Source organism: Perissodus microlepis, chromosome 11 (assembly GCF_051167445.1).
Source record: "Perissodus microlepis isolate ML-2025 ecotype Zambia chromosome 11, ASM5116744v1, whole genome shotgun sequence".
NCBI lineage: Eukaryota > Metazoa > Chordata > Actinopteri > Cichliformes > Cichlidae > Perissodus > Perissodus microlepis.
The window spans coordinates 13,869,576-13,888,292 of record NC_140471.1 but is presented as its reverse complement, the minus strand read 5'-3'; the positions used below and the strand labels follow the sequence as shown (position 1 = coordinate 13,888,292).

At 39.1% G+C, this 18,717-nt stretch overlaps 2 protein-coding genes across 2 annotated transcripts; both read right to left on the bottom strand.

Annotated features, from left to right (window-relative positions):
* Positions 1-1,902: 1,902 nt before the first annotated feature.
* LOC146377387 (fucolectin-5-like) lies at positions 1,903-6,736 on the bottom strand. The gene is made up of 5 exons (XM_084943051.1): positions 6,439-6,736; positions 6,121-6,144; positions 5,176-5,473; positions 4,615-4,763; positions 1,903-2,685 (listed from the first exon to the last, which is right to left on the bottom strand). The coding sequence occupies exons 1-5, from the start codon at positions 6,470-6,472 to the stop codon at positions 2,339-2,341; spliced, it is 852 nt and encodes a 283-aa protein (XP_084799177.1). The 5' UTR covers positions 6,473-6,736; the 3' UTR covers positions 1,903-2,338.
* A 6,180-nt stretch (positions 6,737-12,916) lies between these two features.
* On the bottom strand, positions 12,917-14,880 carry LOC146377386 (uncharacterized). Its single transcript, XM_084944528.1, has 4 exons — positions 14,874-14,880; positions 14,155-14,461; positions 13,595-13,746; positions 12,917-13,417 (listed from the first exon to the last, which is right to left on the bottom strand). Exons 1-4 carry the CDS (start codon positions 14,878-14,880, stop codon positions 13,071-13,073), a joined length of 813 nt encoding a protein of 270 aa, XP_084800654.1. The 3' UTR covers positions 12,917-13,070.
* Between the last annotated feature and the right edge of the window lie 3,837 nt (positions 14,881-18,717).

The following is an 18,717-nucleotide window of genomic DNA, read 5'->3' as shown; positions in this document are numbered from 1 at the left end:
CCCGGCTAACAAACTCTACAAAAAAGGTAAAGGGCGGATACGGCACATGCTCTCGCCGCTTGTACGATGCGCCAGCTGAAGCCCACTTTTCTTGCAGACGAAAGGGGAGCTTCTGCACGATTGGGTTGACACCTCTTGCTGTGTCAAGGAATGAAAGTCCAGGTAGGTCTCCTTCATCCTTAGCCAAAAGAAGTTCCATCAGAAGATCACTCAACTTTGTTAACTTAGCATAGTCTCAATTTCCTACCTTTGGAAATGTGTCAATGCGCTTGAAGAGAGAATCCTCTATTGCCTCTGTTGAGCCGTAGGTTCTATCGAGTCTTTCCCATATCATATCCAGCCCAGCTCCTGGATGATTAACATGAATTGCTCTGATCTGCTCTGCGTGTTCTTTTGACTCCTTGCCAAGCCACTTTAAAAGAAGATCCATCTCTTCACTCGCAGTCAAATCTAAGCCACTGGTTGCAGATAGAAATGAGCGTTTCCAGGCTCTGTAGTTCTGTGGCTTGTCATTAAATTGAAGTAAGCCTGTAGACACAAGTTCACGGCGTGTTTGATGTAGAGCACAGACTAAATTGAATGAGTGACAGTACCTGATAGTTTCCTTGTCTCACAGCCAGCTCACCTCTGAACTTGTAGACTTTCTGCTTCTCCAGAGAATCTTCAGTATCCAGAGCAGCACTGTCACAAAACCACTGCAGAGAGGAACAACTTTACTACACAGCACAAAGCTGTTAGAGGATGCTGCTCAGTCAGTCACTGCCAGAGAAGTACATGTCTCCACAGCTACTCAGCTTCCTCTATGGTTAAACATCAACATCATAATAATAATAATAATAATAATAATAATAATAATAATGATATCTCCAAAATTTGAATCTGTTCATCTGTTCATAGCGTTTTGTGGGAGAAACGTTTCGTCACTCATCCAAGTGACTTCTTCAGTCTCAGCTGACTGCAGGTTTGACCAATCTTATAAACAGTACATTTGCATAATGACTGAAACCAGCCCACTGAAGGAACAATGGGCTGGAAGGTCAGTTCCTTAATCATAGTTATGCAAATTCTCATGACCATTGATCAACAACCACTGACCAAAACCCACTGATCAAAGCCCACTGATCAATGGCCATGAGTACCATTCACAGAGAGTTGGGGAATGGCTGCAATCACAGCATTGTAAGATGGCGAAAGATGTACCCTTAGGCCCCCTCCTCGATTCAGAGATGGTCTTTCCCTTTTCACGTAAATATAATAATAATGATAATTATTGTTATTATTATTATAATTATAATATTTATTATTCCCCAAAGGTTGATTCTGTTCATCTGGACGTAGCGTTTCATCACTCATCCAAGAGACTTCTTCAGTATCAGCTGCAGGTTTCCCCAATCTTATAAACAGTACATTTGCATAATGACTGAAACCAGCCCACTGAAGGAACAATGGGCTTCATCATGATTATGCAAATTCTCATGACCATAAACTTACATCTGTAAGCCTTTTTAAAAAGAAATTTCTCTCCATATAAAAACTATGAAGACATTTCAACTACTATCCGAAGCCTTTTACGGAGCCATTATTATGATTATGATTATTATGTGTTGTCTTGCTGTGCACAAGACATATGTAGAATTATACAGTGTGTTCAAAGGAGACAATCTGAAACACAGATGGAGTCATTGAATAACCTTGATAGAAACATCACACCACACTGGTGGCTGCCTGAGCTTCCCCTCGAGCTTCCTCTTAGGAGATGCAGCTGTGGCATATCTCGAAAATCAAACATCACCTCATTCTTGAGTTACAGTGTTCACTAAGTTAAGTGTCCACACCACAAATCCACCAGGTAATGACATGGTGAGGAGTGAAAACTAAACTGACAAACATTTGTACTCCATTTACAGTTTTATTTTTAAAGCAGGTTCACACATGACAGACACGAGGAAATCATGTTTTAATGAAAGAATATATAAGTTCAAAATAATATATATTTTATAATCTAAAGATTTGTGAGAAATACCTAGACTCTGAATATTTTAGTTTCACATAGCTATCATATCAAAGTAAATTCAACAGGAGTTTGTACTGAATGTAAGTTCAGACACACAAAGGTGGCAATGACAACAGTTAAGTAGGCTGTAGAAGATTGTTAAAAATAAACAATAACATGTTTATAATAGGAAAGTTCTGCTTAATTTCACCACTGTTTATCTTCCTGCTACATCTGAGCCTGAACCCATCACCTTTGATTTATTAGAGGAAAGTTTGCAACAACCCAACAAGCCACTACTGACACCTGTCTAACTGAATAAACAAAACCAATCCATGGATCTTCTTACACTGCACAGATGAAATTATATTTATCATAAACAGACTTCTTGTACCACAAATGGTTCCCACCTTTATTCATGGCACCACTTATGCTACAGTCTGCTGTTCTTGTCTCGTCTGGAGCCCACTGATGAAAACCTACACAGTGATCATCAGCCCAGAACCAGAGGTCCAGGGTGCAGCTGTAGTGAAGACCCAGCCAGACAAAGGGGGTGTCAGCCTTCTGAGCCTCCAACCCAACCCAGACCTGGGTCTTGTTATCAAGGATGGAAACCAGATCCATGTGTTCCTCTCTGCAGTGGTACAGGGCGTCTGCCCATGTCTTCTTCTCTTTAATCAGTTTAAAGGTCTCTAAAAGGAAAAACATCAAAAACATGAAACTTAGAAGCATCAAAACCAAACAGTGTTTCTGAGTGTCTAACATGCTGCGTTAATCCAAGCACATACTTCTTCTTACTTATTCTGGCTTATTCTTTAACCCTCAAAGAGTTTCTCAGTCTTGTTCTCTAAAACCTAAAGAATTATGCGTTTGATCAACTGGTCCCGTAATGGAATTGATACCCTGCTGGGCTTGGGAGAGCCCGATTGTCCTGCGGAGACGCTTGCTGCAGGATACTCGATGGTCGGTTGCGTCGTGTGTCTGGCGACACTCTCGATGGAGGACATTGAATGACATCTACCAATTCGGAACCACGATAACAGAGTTCTGGCTGATTGGACCTGGCTTATCGAAGTAAAAGAAGCGGCTACAGCTGTTCAAAATCCCATAAGGCTGCCCGACATGATAGACAATGGGCAGGGCTGTCATGTTTCGGCTGTGTACAGGCAGGAGAAGGACCCAAACGCAAAACTCACGACAACGAAATTAAACTCAAAAAGCTGCTTTATTGCAGAATGGCATGGAAAACTAAACTGGGACATGGATGACTAACACACAGGGAAACACAGCCATGAGGGAGACTACGACACTGACAAAGAAACACAGGGCTCAAATACACAGAGGGATAACGAGGGAACAAGACACAGAAGGAGAGCACAGCTGGGAGTAATCAAGCTGGACGAGACAAGGGAAGCAAAGCTAGAAACACTGACATGAGACACGGACCTTCAAAGTAAAACAGGAAACACACTGACTGAACTCTAGACATGTAAACTTAACAGCAACTGGGGAGACAGAACATAGGAACCTGAAACATGGATACAAAAACGTCACAGTAGACACAACATGGAACACAGGGAAGCCATATTACAAAGCCAAAGAACTAAACCTATGATAAACATAACTGAGACCTAGGGAAACAAGAAACAGTACAACAAAGGACTCAAAACATAAACCATAATATAAAAACACAAGATCTCTTCAAAATAAAATAGGAAACATAATGAGACGCAGACATGACAACCAGAACTTGACAACGTAAGACACAGACATGAAACACATGAAGAGCAGGGGAGCCTTAACATGGGTTGGAAACACAAGGGGGAACTAATAAGCAAATGAACATAGGAGACCTAATGAGCTTAAACATTCTATAAACATCAAAATGAACTAAAACTCAAAACACTGGGTCATAAGACCCAGGATCGTGACAAGGGCTGTGAGTACTCAGATTGTGTTTTGAACGCAAAATGGATAACATCTTGGAGAAGAACAACAGGAATTGAGAGGATTGGTGCCAGCTGAAGGCCTGCCAAGGTCGAAGCTGACTGGAACAACAAAAATTCTTCCATGATAACAGGATTGTTGTCAAAACTCTTTGTCCCTCCTTCAACGCCATCCGCGTTGATCGAAGATTGTTGACTTTTGCTTAACCGGGTGAAGGGACACTTTCTCTCGGCTGAACACAGAAAACACACACGCACACACACGCATGTACACTGACACAGACCTGCACTCACCCCCCACCCCCTCCAAACGCCTTTGAAGCTTATGTCTTCTATGTTGTGAGATGTGATCCTTCATGTGCTGAGGTGTTTTTTTCTGTTCTCAAACTGATCTCGCTGTTGGAGCTCAGCCTGGGGGGAGTTCTTTTTTCTCCTCATCTTTCCTCATGTTGTGCATTTTCCATTGTTATATCTCTCTGACCTGTCTTCCCCATGTGATACTGTGTAATGTATGCATGGTCGGAAGGGTAAGATGGCGCTGGCAAAGGTCGGCAGCCTTAACCCAATTTCCCTCGGGATGAATAAAGTATTATCAATCAGTCAATCAATTTACACATTTATATTGACTCTACTGACTGACCAGTTAACTTAGTGGGTAAGAATGTTTTATTGTACCTTTTTTTATGCCTTTCATCGTCACCTCACACAGAATCACAAGCTTTGGTTTGTCTTTGTACACAGTTACATAACGCCCCCACTTTGGTCCAGTTTCACAGTTAAATGTTTTATTTTCTCCACTAGTAGTTGTGTTGATTGTTGCACACCTGTAAACAAAGACAAAAGGTTGGACAGATGTACAGAAAGAGTTGTGTTTCTGGCTCTGTTTGATTAAATCATGCTGTAAACTGTGGAGACAGTCGAACAGCTGGATAATAAATGTGAGCTGCTGTCTGAGAACATTTTAGAAAGAAGGAAAACACCTACAAATAAACAACAAAGGAAAATGAGAATAAATAAAGATTTTATATTCTTCACATATACTTGATTATTACTCCAAACCACATCACACCATATTAGACCTCCTATTTCATCTGATAGAACTGATACAGGTTTATCTGTGTTACTGTATTACTGGATTTAAATGCACTTAAATGTTCATTATAATTATCTAAAAACATTGGACATGCTGGAGCCTGACTGAGAACAGAATGATTCAAAGTAAGATGAAGGTATTACTCAGTGGTGTCAGCAGCATTTCTCTCAGATGAGTTCCCGATGAGGATACGAGCGTCACTTAGATCAACATTGTGTTGAATTATATTGGAAATGCTGATGCAGGAAATTTCATATAGACCCAATAAGTCAACTGTCAACCAGCTGATGGGCTGGTTTTCTACAGTGTTAGAACATGTCAAATAATTTCCGTCCAAAGCTCTGTCAGCAGTGTATTTGAGACCATTCTTATCTGTGTAGACTGAAGACTGAAATGCCACTTTGTCATCCAGTTTGATAGTTTCCCATCCTGGACTACATCCTGATGATGTAACAGAAAGTAAAGTAAAAAAAAAAAAGAAAAAAGAAAAGAAACAATGTCAGTGGCAATAATACTTCAGACTGGGTCTTCTAGTGTTTTTTAGGAAAAATCTCCTTTTCACTCACACACACACACACACACACACACACACACACACACACACACACACACACACACACACACACACACACACACACACACACAGGTTATTTCCAAGCAGCCTCACTACATTATAAATGTTGAATAGTTATGCAGTTAGTGAATAAAAATTCATCAGAATTAATGAAATGAATAATTTGACTCTCAAAACACATCAAAGATTGCACGTTTATCAAAACATTTATTTCTAAATCATGTTGATCACATATCATAGAACATAATTCAATATAAATTTACATTTATAACATATATTTATACAGATGTTTGTAAAATTGCTTCAGTCCAACAGAAAATCCCCACATAAAACATTCCCACAGATCTGACGTCTACTGTGATGCAATAAATAAATAAATGAATTGAAAAATAAAATATAAAAATAATTAAAAAGGCATAAAATTAAATACTTTACAAATAAGTATATTCACAACAGAAGTACCATCATACTTTTTGATATAACCTGAAGAAACTGATTAGAAATGCACTCTTACCTGGATCCTGTTGAGTTGATCTTCCTGTGAAGTTTCAGAGAACGATGTAAGAATGAGTGAATTACTGCCAGCTCTGATATTGTTGTTTGGTAATACAGCAGAAAGCACAGAATGTAAACCATCCTTCAATACTCAGAAATGAAACTGGCTTTACTAAAGTCAAATCCTCTTTAAACTAAATGAAACGACTTTTGCTTTATCGAGCAGTTTGGATCAACTCACAGTAAAACTGAACTGTTATATTTGATCTTTTTCATTCTTTATAACGATCATTGAAACATCACTGTGCCAGGCAGGAACATCAAATGATCCACTTACCAATCAAAGTGATGAACAACAGACTCCACAGCATCTTTACTTTAGACTCTTTGCACAAATGTGTCCTCTAATAAGAGAAAGAAAAGACTTCTACCCTCACTCTGGAGTTTTCTGTAGACACACTGATGTTGATATGATCCCCTCTCTGAGTCAGAGCTGGATTTGTATTTCTGTCACTTCCCTCATAGCAGAAAACATGAAAATATTCATTTCTCCTGTTTACACTCAGAGTGAGGCTGTTATGTTCAGTAGGCAAAGCATTCCCAGACTTTTACATCTGATTTGCAGATGTGAACATACCACGACTGTTATGATCACCATGTTCAAACTACATTCTGTGTGCATCCAAGTACATGCAAATACTTGATACTTAGCATAGCAGGAAATTTACTTCACCAGTGGAGGCTGTGTGAATAAAAGGTATTCAGTGACATTTCAACAGGTAGACATTTGGTCTACTTTAAAGAAAAAAAAGAGACATTATTAACAATCGGTCATTCATTAATAAGCTGCCGGGAAAAAACCTTCACAAGTCCATCATTGTGTCTACTTTCTGCTCTGCATCTGCATTTAGTCTGGATTTCATGTTTCATGCAGAAATTATTTATAGCAAAGTGCTTCACACACTGCTGAGTATTTGTAAATGTGTGCATGAGGGCAGGAATGCATGTTTGTGTCTGTGTGAGCCTGTTTCTCTAAGTCTATGTCAGGCTACCCCCAGGTGTGGGGGCCGATCTCACCACACCCCATACCAATGGTTGATGCCCTCAGGCATCGGTGCGTTGGTGGTTTTCGGTGTCCAGGGCTGGGCACTTAGGTATGTACTGGGTCACTCCCGGTGGCTGTTTGGCGGGGCCTGGCGCCCGTGGCTCGGTCGGGCCCCTACCAGAAGGCAGGGGGCCCTCATGCCTTGGGTGGCTGGGCCTGGCACTCTGCCGCAGCTGGCTGCCAGCACAGCCTGCGGGCACGTCACTGCAGCCCCCTGTAGCTTCTGCACCGTGGCTGCAGGGTGAGTCCTATTCATCACCAACAACATGAATTCCATCATGTACAGTCTTGAAGTGCAGTTCTCACTTTGATTTTTTGCACATTAAATACATTTGGTCATTGTGCAGAGAAGCAGCTGGGATATTCAAAGTAAAGCAGCATCATGGTTTTTGCTGCAAAAGCACAGGAATCTGCATATCAGACTTAAGTCATGGTGTGTTTTATTATCACAATGTGAAGTTCTTGTTTTTTTTTAAAAATATATATATAAATATATATTGTAAGTCATTTTAATCAAGAGTTCCTTTTCATTGGTACTTGGTTTCAGACTCAGGTCTGTCACTGTGTTCATGTGTAAAAGAGGGTGAAAGAGTACTGATAAAGCACACAGCTCAGTGAACATGGAGGTGTGTAGATCAAGGAGACAATATTCAACCTCATCTGGTAGTTCAATGCTTTGAGCAGTAGGTGGCGCTGCTGCATAAAATGAGGATCTTCACAGATACAGAGAAAAACCCAACAATCATATGACCCCCTATGAGCAAGCACTTTGGCGACAGTGGGAAGGAAAAACTCCCTTTTAACAGGAAGAAACCTCTGGCAGAACCAGGCTCAGGGAGGGGCGGCCATCTGCTGCGACCGGTTGGGGTGAGAGAAGGAAGACAGGATAAAAGACATGCTGTGGAAGAGAGACAGAGGTTAATAACAGATATGATTCAATGCAGAGAGGTCTATTAATACATAGTGAGTGAGAAAGGTGACTGGAAAGGAAAAACTCAATGCATCATGGGAATCCCCCGGCAGCCTACGTCTATTGCAGCATAACTAAGGGAGGATTCAGGGTCACCTGGTCCAGCCCTAACTATATGCTTTAGCAAAAAGGAAAGTTTTAAGTCTAATCTTAAAAGTAGAGATAGTTTCTGTCTCCCGAATCCAAACTGGAAGCTGGTTCCACAGAAGAGGGGCCTGAAAACTGAAGGCTCTGCCTCCCATTCTACTTTTAAATACTCTAGGAACAACAAGTAGGCCTGCAGAGCGAGAGCGAAGTGCTCTAATAGGGTGATATGGTACTACAAGGTCATTAAGATAAGATGGGGCCTGATTATTTAAGACCTTGTATGTGAGGAGCAGGATTTTGAATTCAATTCTGGACTTAACAGGAAGCCAATGAAGGGAAGCCAAAACAGGAGATATATGCTCTCTCCTTCTAGTCCCTGTCAGTACTCTTGCTGCAGCATTTTGGATTAGCTGAAGGCTTTTCAGTGAGTTTTTTGGACATCCTGATAATAATGAATTACAGTAGTCCAGCCTGGAAGTAATAAATGCATGAACTAGTTTTTCAGCGTCACTCTGAGACAGGATATTTCTAATTTTAGAGATGTTGCGCAAATGGAAGAAAGCAGTCTTACATATTTGTTTAATATGTGCGTTGAAGGACATGTCCTGGTCAAAAATGACTCCAAGGTTCCTCACAGCGTTACTGGAGGCCAAGGTAATGCCATCCAGAGTATGAATCTGGTTAGATACCATATTTCTAAGATTTTCAGGGCCGAGTACAATAACCTCAGTTTTATCTGAATTAAGAAGCAGAAAGTTAGCGGCCATCCAGGTCTTTATGTCTTTAAGACATTCCTGCAGTTGAACTAATTGGTGTGTGTTATCTGGCTTCATGGACAGATAGAGCTGGGTGTCATCTGCATAGCAGTGAAAATGTATGCTATGTCTTCTAATGATGCTGCCTAAGGGAAGCATGTATAATGTAAACAGAATTGGTCCTAGCACTGAACCCTGTGGAACTCCATAATTAACCTCAGTGTGTGAAGAGGACTCTCCATTTACATGCACAAATTGGAGTCTATTAGATAGATATGATACAAACCACTGCAGTGCAGTACCTGTAATACCTACAGCATGTTCTAATCGCTCTAATAGGATATTATGGTCAACAGTATCGAACGCTGCACTGAGGTCTAGCAGGACAAGCACAGAGATGAGTCCACTGTCAGAGGCCATAAGAAGATCATTTGTAACCTTCACTAAAGCTGTTTCTGTGCTGTGATGAGCTCTGAAACCTGACTGAAACTCTTCAAATAAACCATTCCTCTGCAGATGATCTGTTAGCTGTTTGACAACTACTCTTTCAAGGATTTTTGATATGAAAGGAAGGTTGGAGATTGGCCTATAATTAGCTAAGACTGCTGGGTCTAGAGATGGCTTTTTGAGTAAAGGTTTAACTACAGCCAGCTTGAAGGCCTGTGGTACATAGCCGATTATTAGAGATAGGTTGATCATATTTAAGATCGAAGAATTAATTAATGGCAGGACTTCTTTGAGCAGTTTTGTAGGAATGGGGTCTAAAAGACACGTTGATGGTTTGGAGGAAGTAATTATTGAAGTTAACTCAGAAAGATCAATTGGAGAAAAAGAGTCTAACTTAACATCAATGGTACTAAGAGTAGCTGTAGATAATATTACATCTGTGGGATGATTACTGGTAATTTTTTCTCTAATGATTAAAATTTTATTTGTGAAGAAGTTCATGAAGTCATTACTAGTTAACGTTAAAGGGATGGTTGGCTCAAAAGAGCTCTGACTGTTTGTCAGCCTGGCTACAGTGCTGAAGAGAAACCTGGGGTTGTTCTTATTTTCTTCAATCAGTGATGAATAGTAAGATGTTCTGGCTTTGCGGAGGGCTTTCTTATAAAGCAGCAAACCATTTCTCCAGGCTAAATGATGATCCTCTAAATTTGTGACACGCCATTTCCTCTCCAGATTACGAGTCATCTGCTTTAGGGTACGTGTTTGAGAATTATACCACGGAGTCAGGTACTTCTGATTAGAGACCTTAGTTTTCACTGGAGCTACAGTATCCAGAGTCGTACGTAGTGAGGAGGTGAAATTATTAACAAGATAATCGACCTCTGTTGGGGTAGCGTTCAGATAGCTGCTCTGCTCTATGAGCATTGAAGATGATAACAGTGGGTGGATTATATTCTTAAACTTAGTTACAGCGCTTTCAGAAAGACATCTACTTTGATAAAATCTACTCTCCACCGCTGTGTAATCAATTATTGTAAATGTAAATGTTATCAGGAAATGATCAGACAGGAGAGGGTTTTCAGGAAACGCTGTTAAATGTTCAGTTTCTATGCCATATGTTAAAACAAGATCTAGAGTGTGATTAAAGTGGTGGGTGGGTTCTTTTACATTTTGAGAGAAGCCAATTGAGTCTAATAACAGACTAAATGCCATGTTGAGGCTGTCATTTTTAGCATCTACATGGATGTTAAAATCACCCACAATAATTATTTTATTTGAGCTCAGAACTAAATTAGATATAAAGTCTGAGAAATCAGACAGAAACTCTGTGTAAGGCCCAGGTGGACAATAGATGATAACAAGTAAGACTGGTTTCTGAGTTTCACAGCTGGGGTGGACAATGTCAAGCAAGAGTGTGTTGCAAATGTTGATTTACACTTATTTTAAGAACATTACAATGTTATTATAAACAATGTGGTTATTTTTTTAAGCTCCGAATTTAATTAGTTAAAGTTCATGAAGGTTCATAGAGGTTACATTGACCATAGTACATGTTCAGAGTATATAGCATCACTGGTTCCTGAAGTATTTTTTTGTGGGGAAAAACATATCCGAGCCCCTCTGGGTCTTTCACACAAATGCACCCTGGTCATGGATGTGTAAGACTCAGCTTTGCAGTTTGTCTTTACAAAAACCCAAAAACTTTCTCATTCTAAAGAGCTCACTGAATTCGAGCATGGTACTGTAAAAGGATACCGCCACTGCAACAAGTCAGTTTGTGAAATTTCTTCCCACCTTGATACTGTTTGAATAATTTTATTCTTTTCTTTTAGAATGAGATGCTCTGACTTTCATGGTGGCCATTGCATAAGAGCTGTCTTCTATTCCATTCATCTACACAGAATTATTTACATGGAAGAAAGTTTTCCATCTACTAATAAATCTGAACCACATAAGTTTAATGCTGGACTTCCAATTTGCCATGGCAGAGGGCAGTAAAATAAGGAATGACTTTTATGAACCACATAGCAGGAAGGTGCAAGATGCTAACGTGCAGGGCATACATGGAACATGATAACCAAATGGCTGGCATAGTTCAGAGGCCGGGCCTGGAAGTCCCAAAGTCAATATGGGAGACACCGCCAAGGGTGGTCGAGAATGACCGGACTAAGATCCTGTGGGACTTCCAGATACAGACGGACAAACTGGTGATAGCGAACCAATCAGACATACTAATGATGGACAAGCCACTATACCGAGTAATAGCAGCATCAGGAATAACGAATACCAGAAGCTGGAAAAACAACAAGGGCTGAGAGAGGAGGTTAAGAAGATGTGAATGGTGAAGGCAACAGTGGTCCATGTAGTAATCAGAGCACTCGGGGCAGTGACCCCTAGACTGGGCAGGTGGCTCCAGCAGATCCCAGGAATGACATCTGAGATCTGTGTCCAGAAGAGTGCAGCTCTACGAAGAGCAAAGATACTTTACAGGATCCTGGTAAACATTTGTAATAACGGATGTGTGTGACTCTGAGTGAGGCACAGGATTGCTAGATCAAGGCTAGCGACCTTAAAATGGAGATTCCAGAGACTTTCTTTACCGCGATGATCAAGCATCAACACATCAACATTCGAGAGCACTTCAGTCAATGTGATATTGATGTAGTTATTTTTATTCTCAGATGTTTAAACTGATTTGCTCACTATTGCACAGGTTACCTGTTGGAAAATCCTGCACAAAAACACATTTTGTCTTTTAAAAGATATCAGGAACTTAAGGCCTTTTTTGATTATATCAACGTAACATCAGTTCAAAATACAGTCATGGGTGTGGAACCTTTTCTCAGTTTCTTTGGCTTTAATAAAGGCTATATTATTAAAACACTGTAAATGCCGTAATTTCACTGCTCATACAGATTCATTCAGAATAATTATCACTGGTTAAAACTCATAGATTGAATAAAAGGGGCATCGGGTGGTAGTCGTTACTGAACTGTCTCCATTTGAAAACATTAAAAAGACACTTTTGTGCAAATGACAATTTTAACTGAAACAAGCATTTTACAGTGTAAAAATGATATATGGAGTTATTCAGTGAATTTAAAGGAGACAATCTGACACACAAACACAGTCACTGAATGTCTGTAAACTTGACAAACATCCCAACAAAAATAAACTGAATTGACAAACATTTGTTTTCCAGTTTATGTTTTATTTGTTCAGCAGGTTTAAACATGACAGACGCGAGTAAAACAATTCAAAGGCCAACAATCCATTTACAACTAAAGGAAATTATATATATATATATATATATATATATATATATGTCAATTCAAAATTATAGAAAACACTGAATGCTTAAGTTTTTTAAGTCTCATATAATCATCATATCAGTGTATTATGAAATACAATCAAAAGTAATATATAATAACATGTTTCTGAGTGTGAATAGAGAAGTTTTGGTTAATTTCTCCACTGTTTATCTTCCTGCTACACTGAGCCTGAACCCATCACCTTTGATTTATTAGAAGAAAGTTTGCTACAACCCAACAAGCCACTACTGACACCTGTCTAACTGAATAAACAAAACCAATCCATGGATCTTCTTACACTGCACAGATGAAATTATATTTATCATAAACAGACTTCTTGTACCACAAGTGGTTCCCACTTGTACTCATGGCAGCGTTCATGCCGCAGACTGCTGTTCTTGTCTCATCTGGAGCCCACTGATCAAAAAATACACACTGATCGTTGACCCAGATCCAGAAGTCGAAGCCACAGATGTATTGAAGACCCAGCCAGACAAAGGGAGTGTCAGCCTTCTGAGCCTCCAACCCAACCCAGACCTGGGTCTCGTTATCAAGGATGGAAACCAGATGCATGTGTTCCTCTCTGCAGTGGTACAGGGCGTCTGCCCATGTCTTCTTCTCTTTAATCAGTTTAAAGGGCTCTAAAAGGAAAAACATCAAAAACATGAAACTTAGAAGCATCAAACCAAACAGTGTTTCTGAGTGTCTAACATGCTGCGTTGATTCAAGCACATAATTCTTACTGTCAACATTTACACATTTATATTGACTCTACTGACTGACAAGTTAACTTAGTGGGTAAGAATGTTTTATTGTACCTTTTTTTCTGCCTTTCATCGTCACCTCAAACAGAATTAAAAATCCTCCCGATGTGTTTTTGTACACAGTTACATAACGCCCCCACTTTGGTCCATTTTCACAGTTAAATGTTTTATTTTCTCCACTAGTAGTTGTGGTTATTTTTGCACACCTGTGATAAAAGACAAAAGGTTGGACAGATTTACAGAAAGAGTTTCTGGCTCTGTTTGATTAAATCATGCTGTAAACAGTGGAGACAGTCGAACAGCTGGATAATAAATGTGAGCTGCTGTCTGAGAACATTTTAGAAAGAAGGAAAACACCTACAAATAAACAACAAAGGAAAATGAGAATAAATAAAGATTTTTATATTCTTCACATATACTTGATTATTACTCCAAACCACATCACACCATATTAGACCTCCTATTTCATCTGATAGAACTGATACAGGGCTATCTGTGTTACTGTATTACTGGGTTGAAATGCATTTAAATGTTCATTATAATTATCTAAAAACATTGGACAAGCTGGAGCCTGACTGAGAACAGAATGATTCAAAGTAAGATGAAGGTATTACTCAGTGGTGTCAGCAGCATTTCTCTCAGATGAGCTCCCGATGAGGATGCGAGCGCCTTTTAGATCAACTTTGAAATGATCCATGTTGTAAATGGTGATGCAGGAAATTTCATATAGACCCAATAAGTCAACTGTCCACCAGGTGATGGTCTCATATTCAGTGAAGGAACCTGTCAAATAATTTCCGTCCAAAGCTCTGTCAGCAGTGTAGTTGACACCATAATAATCTGTGTAGAATGAAGACTGAAATGCCACTTTGTCATCCAGTTTGATAGTTTCCCATCCTGGACTACATCCTGATGATGTAACTGAAAGTAAAGTTGGAAAAAAAAAAAAAAACAAGGTCAGTGGTAATAATACTTCAGACCGGGTCTTCTAGTGTTTCTTTATCAAAATCTCCTTTTCACTCCTAAATAATGAATCTGAATTATGACTTCATAATCTGACTAAATCTTTTGTGGCAAACATATTTAGCACACACACACACGCACACACACACACACACACACACACGCACACGCACACACACACACACACACACACACACACACACACACACGCAGTTGGTGAAAATAAATCATCAAAATTAATGAAATGAATAATTGGACTCTCAAAACATCCTGAAGGATGACCCTGTAATATATTACACTCCCACCCACACATCAAAGACTGCTTGTTTATCAAAGCATTTATTTCTAAATCACAGTGATAACGTATCACAGAACATAATTCAATATAAATTTACATTTATATCATACATTTATACAGATATTTGTAATATTGCTTCAGTCCCAAAAAAAAAAAATCCCCACATGGAACATGTTCCCACAGATATGGCGTCTACTGTGATGCACAAATAAATAAAGGGAGAAAAAATATATAAAAATAATTAAAAAGGCATAAAATTAAATACTTTACAAATAAGTATATTCACAACAGAAGTACCATCATACTTTTTGATATAACCTGAAGAAACTGATTAGAAATGCACTCTTACCTGGACCCTGTTGAGTTGATCTTCCTGTGAAGTTTCAGAGAACGATGTAAGAATGAGTGAATTACTGCCAGCTCTGATATTGTTGTTTGGTAATACAGCAGAAAGCACAGAATGTAAACCATCCTTCAATAATGAAACTGGCTTTACTAAAGTCAAATCCTCTTTAAACTAAATGAAACGACTTTTGCTTTATCGAGCAGTTTGGATCAACTCACAGTAAAACTGAACTGTTATATTTGATCTTTTTCATTCTTTATAACGATCATTGAAACATCACTGTGCCAGGCAGGAACATCAAATGATCCACTTACCAATCAAAGTGATGAACAACAGACTCCACAGCATCTTTACTTTAGACTCTTTGCACAAATGTGTCCTCTAATAAGAGAAAGAAAAGACTTCTACCCTCACTCTGGAGTTTTCTGTAGACACACTGATGTTGATATGATCCCCTCTCTGAGTCAGAGCTGGATTTGTATTTCTGTCACTTCCCTCATAGCAGAAAACATGAAAATATTCATTTCTCCTGTTTACACTCAGAGTGAGGCTGTTATGTTCAGTAGGCAAAGCATTCCCAGACTTTTACATCTGATTTGCGGATGTGAACATACCACGACTGTTATGATCACCATGTTCAAACTACATTCTGTGTGCATCCAAGTACATGCAAATACTTGATACTTAGCATAGCAGGAAATTTACTTCACCAGTGGAGGCTGTGTGAATAAAAGGTATTCAGTGACATTTCAACAGGTAGACATTTGGTCTACTTTAAAGAAAAAAAAGAGATGCCAACATGAAAATATAAATTTCTTTTGTTAACACTCAGAGTGAGGCTGTTAGGCAAAGCATTCCCAGTCTTTTACATCTGATTTGCATCTCTGGACATATCATGATTCTTATGATCACCCTGTTTAACCTACATTGTGCATGCATCCAAGTAGCAGCACATGCAAATACTTTAGCATACCAGGAAATTAACTTTACCAGTCAAGGCTGACTAAATAAAAAGATATTCAGAGATATTTCAAAGGGTCGATATTTGGTGTGCTTGAAAGAAAAAAAGGAGGCTTGTGATTCATATTCATATTCAGTTTTATTTAAATTCCTGAAAGTGACGTATGTTCAGTGACATCTATGTGCATCTTGTAGAGATTTTCTCACCTCTCACTGCTGCCAGGAGGAAAGCTTTCTAAGTACAGAAAGTTACATTTATTTTGAAACTAGATGGGTAAATAATGCAGCTGAGTGAAGAACAAGTACATTGCTAAATAAGGAATGACTGGACTGACAGCCGTCATTGTAATGAGCTTGCTAGCATTATATTAGCATGTTGCCTTCAACAGGTGGTTAAGTAATTTCCCCCATGCACACTTGATATAACAGTAATAACAATCTTGTCACGATGAATCACTATCTTACATATCACTTAAAAAAATCTCGATTCCAAATTTGAGTTTTTGATCACTTTACTTATTGCTCGGTTTAAATTGGATTTTTAAAAAGATTTTGTTATTTTTGGTATTTCCACGTGGAATTTTACTCTGTTAAATTAAAATCCATCATCTCATATTTTATGACTTTTACTAGAATAGATTTATTCATCAAATTCTGAATTTTGGGTAACCGTAGCTGAACTGAGCGCAGACTCTAGAGTGTGGAGAACTACTCTGAGCAAATATAGAGTGAAATCCAGAGCAGAGACCGAGGAGAGCTGAGGAGGTGAAGCACTGTGGACTGTGGTGGAGCAGTGTGCAAGCAGGGGCTACAGGTTATTGATCAGAGGCAGATGCAGATAAGATGATAAACTCTGTTCTACTTTTACAATAATTTTAAAAATGTGTTCTTATTCTTTTGTTGTCAGCTATGAGGTCAATTTTAAACCACAAACAATCAGCTGTTCATCTTGTTTTACAGTGAGTGCTCTGTGTTATACTGCCTATTAGCTCAGTTATTGCCACTCCTTATTCAAAATTAATGTTTAACATTTTTAATGCTCCTTTCTTGTTATGTTATTTAGTTGCGACACAGGACCGAAGGATTCACTCTTCAGCTTTATCGATAGCAGTGCAACTGTCACTTCTCTGAAGCTGTCTCTTTCCCTCTGCTCCATCTCACTTCAAGACATAAATTTCCATTCATCAGTCCAGTTCAGCACACCTGCTCTTCCCCGCCTCCACGCTGCCCTGTGAGCTCACGGCGTCACCCCTCCTCTGCAGCAGGCCAAAGACGACATGTCTGCCACATTAGTAACTGTGTTACTGTGTTGTTCTAACTTTCCAATCTGTAAAGAAATTTGTAAATCTAATAAATCTAATAATTTGTAAATCTGATAAACTTTTTTTGACACAAATCGGAATAATAATGAGAAAATATGGATAAAATTAGCAACTTCTTTAAGAAATTACGTCTTTGCCATTACTGCTGTTAAAAAACGTTTTTAAGCCTTTTTTTCTTTTTTACCACCAGCACCAGCCCCCATCATGTACACTTTCTACAGAGGCACCATCGAGAGCATCCTGTCGAGCTGCATCGCTGTGTGGTTTGGAGCCTGCAATGCGTCCTGTCATAGAACCCTCCAACGCATAGTGAGGGCTGCAGAGAGGATCATTGGTGTCTCTCTCCCTTCCCTCCAGGACATTTACAGCACCCGTCTCACTAAAAAAGCCCTTTGCATAGCGGCTGATCCCACGCACCCAATGCAAAGCTTCTTCAAGCTGCTGCCGTCAGGGAGGAGACTGCGGAGTCTCCAGGCCAGGACCAGCAGACTGAAGGACAGCTTCATCCATCAGGCTGTCAGGAAGCTTAACTCCCTTCCGACTCTGCCCCCTCTCCCCTCTTCTCCCTCACGGTCTCGCTGAACTCTGTCACACACACTCACACACACACACTCTCTGACTTCACTCACTGGCCTGCACCAGTTACCAGTCACTTTGTGGAGCATTGGACTGCCATTATCTCATAAGACTTTGTTGTTATACTATCTCTTACCGTATATTACTAAATCTCCATTTGCACTATTTGCTTATTTGCACTACTCTGCCTGGTTTACACTCAATGTCATTTATCCTTACTTGAATATTGTATATTGTATATTGCATAGCTTTCTTGTTATACGTAAAATTGTATTGTATTTATTTAAATTTTTATTTTTAATTATTTTATTTGCATTTTTTAATCACTCTCTTATATTTAAATGTTCATTTTCTATTTCACCTAGGGTTTGAGAGTAACGAAATTTCTATTCTCTGTATGTCCTGTACATGTGGTAGAATTGACAAATAAAGTTGACTTGACTTGACTTGACTTGACTTATCATTCATCAATGGATTAATAGTTTCAGAAATATTTATTTGTAATTCCTCTTTTTTATTGTCAATTAAATAATGATATAAAGAATTACTGTTTTAATGTCTAAATAAAAAGAAAGACTCTTCAGCCCCTTCATAATCTTTTACAAACTTCTGGTCACATTCAGCAGCACACAAGTAGAATAAAGGAGGCAGTTATGTCATTTCCCATTATTACACAGAGCTTCATTTATGGATATTTATGGTTTGATTTCTT

Excerpts from the sequence above, each read along its gene's own strand:
- LOC146377387 (XM_084943051.1), bottom strand. The coding sequence starts at position 6,472 with ATGCTGTGGAGTCTGTTGTTCATCACTTTGATTG. Across the intron at positions 6,145-6,438 it reads GTTGTTCATCACTTTGATTG|GAAGATCAACTCAACAGGAT; the intron begins GTAAGTGGATCA and ends GAAACTTCACAG. Across the intron at positions 2,686-4,614 it reads GATGAAAGGCATAAAAAAAG|AGACCTTTAAACTGATTAAA; the intron begins GTACAATAAAAC and ends TTTTCCTTTTAG.
- LOC146377386 (XM_084944528.1), bottom strand. Across the intron at positions 13,747-14,154 it reads AATGCTGCTGACACCACTGA|GTGTGCAAAAATAACCACAA; the intron begins GTAATACCTTCA and ends CTTTTATCACAG. Across the intron at positions 13,418-13,594 it reads GATGAAAGGCAGAAAAAAAG|AGCCCTTTAAACTGATTAAA; the intron begins GTACAATAAAAC and ends TTTTCCTTTTAG.